This window comes from Carassius carassius, chromosome 49 (genome assembly GCF_963082965.1).
Source record: "Carassius carassius chromosome 49, fCarCar2.1, whole genome shotgun sequence".
Taxonomy (NCBI): domain Eukaryota; kingdom Metazoa; phylum Chordata; class Actinopteri; order Cypriniformes; family Cyprinidae; genus Carassius; species Carassius carassius.
The window spans coordinates 1205455-1218784 of NC_081803.1; the positions used below are offsets into that span (position 1 = coordinate 1205455).

The 13330-nt window shown below is 35.8% G+C and overlaps 1 protein-coding gene across 2 annotated transcripts in view; it reads left to right on the forward strand.

Annotated features, from left to right (window-relative positions):
• Positions 1-11626, forward strand: part of LOC132132263 (ephrin type-A receptor 5-like) — a 99162-nt gene extending 87536 nt beyond the window's left edge. For both annotated transcript variants that reach the window (XM_059544634.1, XM_059544635.1), the window contains exons 14-17: positions 2626-2775; positions 8684-8877; positions 9888-10043; positions 10560-11626. In XM_059544634.1, the coding sequence (XP_059400617.1) occupies positions 2626-2775; positions 8684-8877; positions 9888-10043; positions 10560-10665 (606 nt within the window). In that variant the 3' untranslated portion in view covers positions 10666-11626. The remainder of the gene's footprint in view (positions 1-2625; positions 2776-8683; positions 8878-9887; positions 10044-10559) is intronic.
• Positions 11627-13330: the final 1704 nt, after the last annotated feature.

Below are 13330 nucleotides of genomic sequence, written 5' to 3' on the forward strand. Positions count from 1 at the left end.
ATTCAATAAATGACCCCAAATTCCATCTTTTTGAACAGCCTGCAGATTAATGTAACAACCATGAGTCTGCAACTCCTAAAAATGTATGTTTTCTTAAGAAAAAAAAAAACAGGCTTGGTGTTATCTGGTTGTATGCTGATTCTTCTTGAAGGCTCATTGAGTAGTTCAATGAATATTGAGCAGTAGGTCTCTGTAGTTTGATGCTTATGCACTGCTTGCAGATCACCATAATAAGCATGTTTTATATAATATATAATTATATATAATATATAATTTTAATTATTCTTTTTAAATACATTCATTCCCACTCTGAATTATTACATAATTCCTGTCTGTAAGCATAGCATTGCTATATATATATATATATATATATATATAAGTGAAGTGACATTCAGCCAAGTATGGTGACCCATACTCAGAATTTGTGCTCTGCATTTAACCCATCCGAAGTGCACACACACAGAGCAGTGAACACACACACACACTGTGAGCACACACCCGGAGCAGTGGGCAGCCATTTATGCTGCGGCGCCCGAGGAGCAGTTGGGGGTTCGATGCCTTGCTCAAGGGCACCTAAGTCGTGGTATTGACGGTGGAGAGAGAACTGTACATGCACTCCCCCCACCCACAATTCCTGCTGGCCCGAGACTCGAACTCACAACCCTTCGATTGTGAGTCCGATTCGCTAACCACTAGGCCACGACTTCCCGTGTATATATATATACACTCACCTAAAGGATTAGTAGGAACACCATACTAATACTGTGTTTGACCCCCTTTCGCCTTCAGAACTGCCTTAATTCTACGTGGCATTAATTCAACAAGGTGCTGAAAGCATTCTTTAGAAATGATGGCCCATATTGATAGGATAGCATCTTGCAGTTGATGGAGATTTGTGGGATGCACATCCAGGGCACGAAGCTCCCGTTCCACCACATCCCAAAGATGCTCTATTGGGTTGAGATCTGGTGACTGTGGGGGCCATTTTAGTACAGTGAACTCATTGTCATGTTCAAGAAACCAATTTGAAATTATCTAAGCTTTGTGATCATGGTGCACTATACTGCTGGAAGTAGCCATCAGAGGATGGGATCATGGTGGTCATAAAGGGATGGACATGGTCAGAAACAATGCTCAGGTAGGCCATGGCATTTAATCGATGCCCAATTGGCACTAAGGGGCCTAAAGTGTGCCAAGAAAACATCCCCCACACCATTACACCACCACCACCAGCCTGCACAGTGGTAACAAGGCATGATGGATCCATGTTCTCATTCTGTTTACGCCAAATTCTGACTCTACCATCTGAATGTCTCAACAGAAATCGAGACTCATCAGACCAGGCAACATTTTTCCAGTCTTCAACTGTCCAATTTTGGTGAGCTCGTGCAAATTGTAGCCTCTTTTTCCTATTTGTAGTGGAGATGAGTGGTACCCGGTGGGGTCTTCTGCTGTTGTAGCCCATCTGCCTCAAGGTTGTGTGTGTTGTGGCTTCACAAATGCTTTGCTGCATACCTCGGTTGTAACGAGTGGTTATTTCAGTTAAAGTTGCTCTTCTATCAGCTTGAATCAGTCCGCCCATTCTCCTCTGACCTCTAGCATCAACAAGGCATTTTCGCCCACAGGACTGCCACATACTGGATGTTTTTCCCTTTTCACACCATTCTTTGTAAACCCTAGAAATGGTTGTGCGTGAAAATCCCAGTAACTGAGCAGATTGTGGAAATACTCAGATCGGCCCGTCTGGCATCAACAACCATGCCACGCTCAAAATTGCTTAAATCACCTTTCTTTCCCATTCTGACATTCAGTTTGGAGTTCAGGAGACTGTCTTGACCAGGACCACACCCCTAAATGCATTGAAGCAACTGCCATGTGATTGGTTGATTAGATAATTGCATTAATGAGAAATTGAACAGGTGTTCCTAATAATCCTTTAGGTGAGTGTATATTTACAATTACATTTATTCATTTAGCTGAAAAGCTAACTTACTAGCTAACAACTTACAATTGCTATATATGTCAGAGGTCTCAGGCCTCTAGAGCAACTAGGAGTTAAGTGTCTCTCCTAAGGGACACTCTGGTGTCTCACAGTGGATTTTATATATATATATATATATATATATATATATATATATATATATAAAATTTGTTTTTTTTGTTTGTTTGTTTTTTTTTTTTTTTTTTTTCAAAAATTTAGCCAGAGCAAGAAAAAAAAAACAGTAAAAACGAGTTGTTGTTAAGCCCTGATAATGAAGCTGGCGTATTCTGAAAGAGGATAACTAGAGGTTTGGTGGTGGCTGACATAATTAGCATAGCATAGCGTTCTTTGTCACCTGTTTCTTGTTTTGGTGTGTCACACTGAGGGAAGTGTTTTATGGCTGTGTGAACTGTCGGCAGGTAAATTAAGACATGTCTCCTCAGTGCTGTCAGAGATGGATAGCACTAACACCGGAACAGTCAATAAGAAATTAGCATGCAGCAGCCGTCCACAGACCTAATGCTTCCTGTCACATTTCACAGCCTGTCACCATTCCTTCCAAGCGATAATCACCTGTTAAGATGCTCTGACAAGACATGTTTCTGATGTGAGATGTGAATGTCACCGTGTTTTTTGTTTTGCAGGGAGGAAAGATTCCCATCAGGTGGACAGCTCCTGAGGCCATCGCCTACAGGAAGTTCACCTCGGCCAGTGATGTGTGGAGCTACGGCATTGTGATGTGGGAAGTGATGTCGTACGGCGAGAGACCATACTGGCAGATGAGCAACCAAGACGTAAGTCAAAACGAGCCCAGAATTCTATTAAACTGAGGTTAATCTGGTTTTATTGGCAGTGCATTGTGTCTTCATATCAGTATGAAAATAATTTCTTAGTTAATGTGCAATTCATTTTAATTCAAAATGTAATTACTTGACATCCATAGTGTTTGTTATTTTTATAAATATAATGATATAATATCTAGTGATGATATAGTATACTTTTATGAAAAGATTCAGTTTCTGGGCAACAGTAAAGCCAAAGTGCAGTTTTCCCCTGCAGTCTTTTAACACTACACCACAATAATTGTTTCCCATGGCCGTTTTAAGCGCTCACATGCTCTCTCGTATTTGCCTTAGGGGAAGTGAGAGCAATAGAATGCTGATGTCTATAAATAGATCAGGAAGTGAGGGTAAAATCTGAGCTGAACAGACATATCGAACGCCGTCAGCGGGCGAGATCCATGTGGGTTTTTGGGGTTGGGTTGGGGCTGGATAAACTCTTTCTCCCACCGCGGCACATCTGCCTGCGGTCCAGTCAAAGGTCACCTGCTAAACAGCAGAATATGAACACACAGGATGCTGGTTAATGGATATCAGGGTTAAAAATTTAAGTTTCGGGTTTTGCCCATGAGAATTGGACTCTTAGCATATCTGCACCGAAAGAGCATCGGCTCTTTGTAGACAGATATCTGCCAGCATAATGGAGTTCGGCTCAGACATAGTTTCTTTAAAAGACCTTATGTACAGTAGCTTTTTACCAGAAGCTAACGTCATCTATTGTTCCCTTGTCTCTCTCTAAATACAAACATTAGTGGTGTAACGGTACGTGTATTTGTACCGGACCGTTTCGGTACAGGGCTTTCGGTACGGTGCACGTGTGTTCCGAATGAACGAATGCAATATTTTGCATAAATTATCCTTGAAGAATTTCTCAGTTAAGTAAATATTGATTTCATAAATAATTCAAGTAAACAGTCATTTAGTATAAAAATTAAATTAATTATATATTATATATGTGTAGTTGATTGCTGTGATCAAAGCTGTATTTTCAGCATCATTCCTCCAGTCTTCAGTGTCACATTATCCTTCAGAAATCATTCTAATATGCTGGTTTACTGCTCAAGAAACATTTCTGATTATTATTAACAGTGCTGATTCATATCTTTGTCAGGAACTCTGTGATCCCAAACTTTTAAATGGCATTTTATGCATCAGTGTCTATCCAAACACATGGCCTAAATGTAAAATATGAATACCTACAAATGTTAATGCAGTAAAAACACTGCATCTTTTTAACTATTATTAAAGCACTGCAGTCTCAGATACTGAAAAACACGCAGTACATGGCAACCAGCCACCTCTCTGCCTTTTGTTATGTAGATGCACTTGTCATATGTCCATGTATGAGATGACAAGTATATTTGCAGGCAGAGATGAAACACAGTTTTCCCTGCATATCCCAGAAGGAGGTGCACATTGCAGTCATGGTTTTATCAAACACGACTGACCTTTTTTCCTCCTTTACAGTTGTCAGTGACGGCTTCATCTCGTTCTGTGCTCCATCATTAATCTGTTGCACAGACGCTTGGGGAGGGAGAGTTATTTGATGTTTTATTTAGCAGTTTCTTGAGGGTTCCCCTCAGATCTCGGCTTCCTCGGCTCTGCTAGACGCTTGTGTGTTTCTCTGGCTCTGTCTGTCTGTCAGTCGGCCTCTTTCTTTGTCTGTGCTTTCTTTCTCTGAGTCTTTTCCTCGTGGGATTGCTCTCTGAGCTACTGTTGTTGTAGTGCTGCTCTTTGTGATGTGAGAGTGGGGGGGATTTTAGAGAGAAGATGCTCTTTGTTGATTTAGGGCTCTGATTTATGCTGCCAGAAACCAATCTAATAGATATATCAAATTCACCCTGCAACACAAACAGGACATTTTCTTTAATTATATATATTATCTGTCAACCGATACACTACAACAGCACATATACCGGTCAAAAGTTGATTCTTAAATAGTACATAAAGTTTTTTTGTAGTATATATATATATATATATATATATATATATATATATATGCACATCTCGTCAGTAAAGCCGGTTCTCTAATCAGCGGTAAATTCCCTCAGGTGCGTGGTTTCACATTGAGCAGCTGTTACTACACAGAGCCGTTGTTAACTGAGAAGATGCGCAAATAAATGCTGAAAATGAAGTGGTTTTGCGCATCTTCTCGGTTAACAATGCCTCCGTGTAGTAAAAGCTGCTCTATGTGAAATCACGCACCTGATGGAATTTTTTGATTAGAGAACCGGCTTTACTGACGAGATGCACATAACGATTGGCCGATCGTGATCGGAGCAGCCCTAATATATATATATATATATATATATATATATATATATATATATATATATATATATATATATACAGTACAGACCAAAAGTTTGGAAACATTACTATTTTTAATGTTTTTGAAAGAAGTTTCTTCTGCTCATCAAGCCTGCATTTATTTGATCAAAAATACAGAAAAAACAGTAATATTGTGAAATATTATTACAACTTAAAATAATAGTTTTCTATTTGAATATTAAAAAAAAAAAAATTTATTCCTGTGATGCAAAGCTGAATTTTCAGCATCATTACTCCAGCCTTCAGTGTCACATGTAACATCCAGTCTATCACATGATCATTTAGAAATCATTCTAATATTCTGATTTGGTGAATAAAAGGTTAAAAAGAACTGCATTTATTCAAAACAAAAAAAATGCTAATATATATTCTAATAATATATTTTCTTTACTATCACTTTTTATCAATTTAACACATCCTTGCTGAATAAAAGTATTGATTTTATTTAAAAAAAGAAAAAAAAATACTGACCCCAAATTACTGACCAGTAGTGTATATTGTTATTACAAAATATTTATGTTTTAAAAACATAACTTCTTTTTTTTATTCATCAAATTATCCTAAAAAAGTATCACATGTTCTGAAAAAATATTAAGCAGCAGAACTGTTTCCAACTTTGATAATGAATCATCATATTAGAATGATTTCTAAAGGATCGTGTGATAATGATCCTAAAAATTCAGCTTTGCATCACAGAAATAAATGATAATTTAAAGTATAATAAATTTAAAAACTAAATAACTAAACTAAATAAATAAATTTATTTTAAATTGTAATAATATATCACAATATTAAATTGTTTCCTGTATTTTTGATCAAATAAATGCAGGCTTGATGAGCAGAAGAAACTTCTTTCAAAAACATTAAAAATAGTAATGTTTCCAAACGTTTGGTCTGTACTGTATGTATATATATATATATATATATATATATATATATATATATATATACATACATACAGTACAGACCAAAAGTTTGGACACACCTTCTCATTCAAAGAGTTTTCTTTATTTTCATGACTATAAAAATTGTAGAGTCACACTGAAGGCATCAAGGGCTATTTGACCAAGAAGGAGAGTGATGGGGTGCTGCGCCAGATGACCTGGCCTCCACAGTCACCGGACCTGAACCCAATCGAGATGGTTTAGGGGTGAGCTGGACCGCAGACAGAAGGCAAAAGGGCCAACAAGTGCTAAGCATCTCTCGGGGAACTCCTTCAAGACTGTTGGAAGACCATTTCAGGTGACTACCTCTTGAAGCTCATCAAGAGAATGCCAAGAGTGTGCAAAGCAGTAATCAAAGCAAAAGGTGGCTACTTTGAAGAACCTAGAATATGACATATTTTCAGTTGCTTCACACTTTTTTCTTATGTATATAATTCCATATATAATTCCACATGTGTTCATTCATAGTTTTGATGCCTTCAGTGTGAATCTACAATTTTCATAGTCATGAAAATAAAGAAAACTCTTTGAATGAGAAGGTGTGTCCAAACTTTTGGTCTGTACTGTATATATACACTGCCCTACAAAGGCAAAATACCTTAACTCGCTAGAGTGTGAAACTGAGAAAAATGACTTTAAAGTGTTTTAGGACACTGGAAATTTAACGATTAGATGGTTTAGTTATGAAAATTATCTGCATTAAAAAAAAATTGTGAGCTCAGACTTGATTTTTACCCCATTTTGAAGTTAATGCAGTCTACCTTTGCATTGTCTGCAAAACATGAAAAGTCACACAAAGCCAAAATGCAGTAACTTCCACATTGTCAATATTTGGCTGCTGATCACCATTTGGACTAAAATGGTTATAGTAACACCTGTATAAAATCTATGAGACATAGGATATTGCGTATAGTAATGTGACTGTATTAAGGTTTTCTTTTTTTTGTCTTTTTTTTTTGTAACAAGCAGACTTAAAGTTAGACATGAGTGGATACTGTTGATACCAATTTATTTGCTATACTCGGTAACGTAAAAGAATGCTAGATGTAGCATAATTGCTTTTATATTGACTTGTATGAAATAACTTAATCTAAAAGAATGATTTGTGGATTGATGTGAACGCCAACAAATGGGAACAATGCTCAGAATGCTTGTGGATTAAACATCTCCCAAGATGTTCATTGCCATGGATTGATTTTATTGGGTTACAAGAAAAGGTAGGATATGGATTTAATTGCGAACTGTAAGTAGGCTACTGATTTTATGATTGATCACGCTAGCTGCGACATTCGAGTCCACACGCATCCAACTAGAAGTGACAGCCTAATGAACAATCTGCATTACAAAAATAAAATTAAAATCTTTAAAGGTTATTCACGATTACGTATTGCTGGCAAGGTAGGCCTATCTAGTCTTTACTCGTTTTATGGAGCTATCTAATTTGTCTGTCTACTCCATATTTAAAATGCATCAGACTGTAATGGACTGTAAAACATAGGCAGGATACCGTAACTTCATAACTCCAAACCAACACCGTAACTTCATATTGACTCGTGCTAAACAAATCCTGTAGAATTCCAAACAAAGTGAAAGAGCGGTAACTGGTGTTATACGGTGTTCTGTCTTGGTTTCTCTGGGGCTTTTTGAACTTATGGTTGAGACGACCCATTATTTTCTCAGAAAAACAACAATGTTGACTCAAGATACTTATACACATGATAAACGATGTCTTGAATGTCCCAAAATATCAATAACTCATTTTCAACCAAAAATGAAACATTTAAATGTTTATAATAAAGGCCTATATTTTTTAAAAATATATTCTGCATTCATTTCGATTTTATTTAGTACTGTTACATCATTAATAATATTACTATTAACACTATATTTCACTGCTGGTTATATATTTGCTATATATGATTGTGTATGTGACGAATAAAAATCTTGAATCTTAATATAGTACTAATTTTTAAAATTAATGATGCTGTAACAGTACTCTAACAAGCATGACATAAATACAATATAGTAATATATAATAATAATTTGCTAAATATTTATATATATATATATATATATATATAATCTTACTATAGGTAATATAGGCATATATTTTTAATTATATGTTATACATTTTAATTGTATTTTGTTCAGTACTACATGAAGTAATATAGCCCTGATATTAATATTACTATATCTATTAATAATGCTTTAACTGTATATATATATATATATATATTTTTTTTTTTTTTTTTTTTTTTATTATGCTCATTAGAGCATGGACTTGTTAGCCAAGTGGAGTCTCCTGTGTACTTCTTATGAGTAGCATTATACTTTATATTATGTGTAGTTGTTGCGAAGCAGAGCAATCAAATAAGTGTGTTTTATTTTTATATTTTTTTTTTATTTTTTTGAGGTTCTGGTTCACTTAGAAGGCAGCTAGTAGACGGGGAGGTCAGTGTGTGACTTCACCACCTGCTCTCAGCAGCAATCCATGAAGCAGAACAATCTGTGTTCGGACACTGAAGGCACATCATATATTTATTGTGGAACATGATGTAAAGTTCCTGCAATCTCTTCTGTTGTCTCAGGTGATAAAGGCGGTGGAGGAGAATTACAGGCTGCCGGGTCCCATGGACTGTCCGACCGCCCTCTATCATCTCATGATGGACTGCTGGCAGAAAGACAGGAACAGCCGGCCCAGATTCGAGGAGATTGTCAGCATACTGGACAAACTCATCCGCAATCCCAGCAGCCTCAAGGGTCTGGTTAACCCATCAAACAGGTAGACGACCAGCCGTTATTGGTTGTTCCATTGTTCTTGTTCTTTATTGTTCCAATCAGAGTATATAATAATTATGTTATTTACAGCATGTGATTAATGTCGACTGTGAGATCACAAATGATGTCACGTCTGTGAAGCATTGATAACCGAGGGTTAAGCACCCTTGTACATGGTTGTCACTTGAAATCAATGTTTAATGACACTTATGACAAAAACGCGCTCAAATTTAATGATTTAATGTTGCGTTAAATAGAAGTGACAGTGTGGAAATGACTTCCAATTACTGTGATTATACGTATAAAATACATTTGGGGTCTGTATTCTTACATGATGGAATCATCTATTATCTCTGTAATTGTGTTATGCAATTATGTCCAGGTATAATATGAAATTGATTTGGAGTCTGGGAATGTTTTGTGGGCTGCTTTATTGCACTGTAATTTTCTTTATTTGCCTTGGATAATAGTGTTAGCAAGTGTGTCCAAGAGATCACTGATTATATTAATATCTATAGTCATGATACGCCTTTTCATTTAACATGCATATGAAAGCAAAAGTTTCATACTAATATTTCCTCTGCATTTTTTGAAATGTTTTGTGAAATAGCAAATATAGTGTACTTTAAAAGTTTGAGACCCCATTTATTTGTATTCATTTTTTTTTTTTTTTTTTTTATGTAACATTTTATGGCAAATTCCATTAAAATTGAGTCATTAACAAAAAAAAAAAAAAAAAAAAAATCTCAGATTTCCAGTTTAGGCTCGTGATTTTGTATACTAGAAAAGTTATTACAATATAATAACACAGTTGTTATTATAGTATTATAACACAATTATTGTCATATTACACATTTTGAGGCGGAAACTTGCATCATAAATGTACTAAAAGCTGGTTAGATGGTGCATTATTCAACGCAGATCTGTAATCTTTGTTATTATTATCCAGCCTTCAACTGTAAATGTCAGGTTGATACATCCATTTGTTCACCACTCTACCTGTCTCTCCCACAGAGTGTCCAATTTATTAGTGGAGCATGGGAGCCCTGAGGGCTGTGTATTCAGATCGGTGGAGGAATGGTTAGAGGCCAAAAAAATGGGTCGATACACTGAGCTTTTCATGGAAAGTGGATACACTTCTCTGGATGTTGTCACTCAAATGACCTTGGAGTAAGTCATCTGTTGTGGAGGTCATAGTGTATTGAGAGTGTTTTTATCAGGGGGAATTTGGATGCACTTTCGAATTGTTGCAGTTTATGATGTGAAAGATATGCAAAATAATGTACTGTAATTTAGGTAATTGTTTCCAGAAATGAAATGTAACTTTTAACAATAACAACAAAAAGTGAACAATAACAACTTGTTTAAACCACATGTGATATAATTTTGATTAGCTTTCATAGAAAGAAAATGAACAGCAAAACATTTTTTTTTTTCATTTTGTGTAACATCAAGAGACAAAAGTAGTGGCAAAAGTAGCTTTTAGAGACAAAAACAGAATTGAAACATTTTACTTTCATTATTCGAAGTTCAAATTTCACAAGTCACTAAAGTTTAGTCAAGTTAAACTAGATAAATCTTATTTCTTTGACTTCAGGTTGTTTAATCACTATCACTGAACACTAACCGTAATATATTTTATATCTATTAAATATATATATAAACTGATTTGTTGTTCTGTTGCAGAGATCTTAGGAGGGTTGGAGTCAATTTGGCTGGTCATCAGAAAAAGATCCTCAACAGCATTCAGGAGATGCGAGTCCAAATGGTGAACGCCACTATGCCCATCTGAGAGCGGCCTCAGAGGAACCTCCAGCAGTAGCATAGCACTTTCTACAGACACGTATTTATTGAACGGAACTATTTAATGAAAAACACAAAATGACCCTGATGAAAAAAACTAAACACGGGACAGATGGACAAACGGTTACTGTTTCGTTTGTGCAAAGCCTCCAAACTAAAGTGACAAGAGGAACTGGACTGAAATGTTGAGTGAATATTTTGGAAAAGTGTGGCACATCTCCAGGTAGGACTACTGACTTGGGATCAAGTGTCTCTGGGCTGAATGTATAGCATTTTTCCATGACCTCATTCAACAATCTTATTACCTCCGGAATACCTCGAGAGACTGCGGTCACTTTCAGCTCGGATGTTTTTTTTTTCAAAAGTTCTCCTAGGGCAAATTCAGACAGTAAGACTGAAGTCATATCACGGGCTGAGCAAATGTACAGTATGGTGGTGTTAAAGCAATAGTAAATTTTGAGCTTGATGTTGATTTTACTTAATTTTAAATGATTGCTTTCTTGTTTCAAAAAGACGACAGAGCAATGGACAGGATGGTTTTCCTTTTGCGCAATATACGTGTTGTGAAGGGCAGAGGAGATGTGTTTGTTTTTGAAAATGGCACACGTTTCAAAACCACAAATTTATTTTAGTTCCACTGATGTTTTGGTGTTTTGTGTGTAAATAATGTACAGTTGTGTCGTTGAAGTAGAGCTCAAGTGCATCCATTAATGATCATGTGAGGTTGATTTTCTCTTAGTGCACAGGTGGGCTAACATACTATGTATATTCAGTCCGGCCCGGTCAATAAAATTTGTATTGCCTTTCAGTGCTTCATTAGACAGAAAAATGAATTGTTTTACCGTCAATGTGCGATCTCTACTGTATTCTGCTACCCATCATTTTGCCTCGCTCAGTTTTCACATCTAGGAGGATATTAAAGTCAACATGAAATCAAAATGGACCCCATTTACTATCTTAATTCAAATTTTGGGTTTTACTGTGCACAAATAATAATTGTTTTCTGTATAACCTTTAATTTGCTCCATATTAAACAACACTCTTTTTTTGGCTAGTAGCAAATAACAATACGTCATGATACTGTGGAATACGTCACATTATGGCTTTAAGCTGGTTCAGTATGTCAGACATTAGTAACATCAGTGAAAATAAGTTAAACGTCTTTGTGCCACATCTGAGGCAGCCTGTGGATTACTGAAGACAATCATTTTGACTTGTCCCTCTGTGTACAGACAAGCTGTGCATTGTGTATATTTAGAGTTAATAGACTATCAATCTTATCACAACATTAGGCCAGGAAGATTAAAAGAATATTTCACCCAAAAAATGAAAATTTGCAGAATATTTACTCAACCTCAGGCCATAATATGTAGATTTGTTGTTTTGTTTTTCATCAGAACAGATTTGGAGATGTAATGTAGCATTGCATCACTTGCTGACTATTGGATCCTCTGCAGTGAATGGGTGCCATCAGAATGAGTCCAAACAGCTGATAAAAAAAAAAAAACATCACAATAATCCACAAGTAATGCACACCGCTCCAGTCCATCAGTTAACATGATGTTTAGAAGAATCAAATCCATTATTAATAGTTTTTAACCATTCCGTAATATTGCTTTTCTGCTGAATCAGGAGAGAAATCTGCACGGATCAAGCACGGTTTACGAGTGAAAACAGTCCAAAACAACTCTAAACAAATATGTGGGTGGATTTTGATCTGATAGACAGTGATGGTTCACAAGACATTTTTATTGTGATGGTTTTATCAGCTGTCTGGACTCTCATTCTGACGGCACCCTTTCACTACTACATCTTAGATGTCCTGAGGGTGAGAACATTTTCAGCAAATTTTCATTTTATGGGTGAATTAATCCTTTAAAAGTTATTATTATTACAATTTTATGGTTGGACAACTCATCTACACATTTTACAGAACATCTCCAAAACAATGCACATGTAGGAGAAGATGACGATAATGCAGTTAGCCTAGCATGCTAATGTTATCAGTTGCCTGTGTCCTTTTCCGACCTCTCAAACTCCAGGAGTAGTGTTCTATTGTGTCCCAATCCCATTTTCTTCCATCTGTATGTACACTGAGGTACAAGTTGAAATTATCGTCTGTGGTAAAAGGCAACATGCCACACATTACAGATACTACTCTATAGATCTCATAATAAAAAGAAATGTTGAACGTTAGGACACATAATCAGAAAGTAATCACTCAAAACCAAATTCCAGACATTAGGTCATTTCTACTCATATTTTAAGACCACAAATATTACAGCAAATTATTATGCTGTTAACACTTTGTTGTAAAAATCTTGTAAAACATCTTAAGAATTTCTTAAAAGTATGGTCAGTATAATATTTTCAATAAGTCCACTCTGGTAGATTTTTGAATTTTAATTTAATACGATTTAAACTTAGTAACCTAATGCTCCTTAATTAATTAATCGAAAGTGCTCAAGTGCCTGTGAATGTGTGAGTTCATTATAAAAATCCATAAATATCACTGAGGAGCTAATCATAGGTTCATTGACAAAATTAATAATGATCATAAATCTTAATGGCAAAGTTAGTTACAAATTTTCAATGAATCTGATTTTGTCTTTTTTTTATAGTGTTAATTGTTGTGATGAATGTCACTATTGATA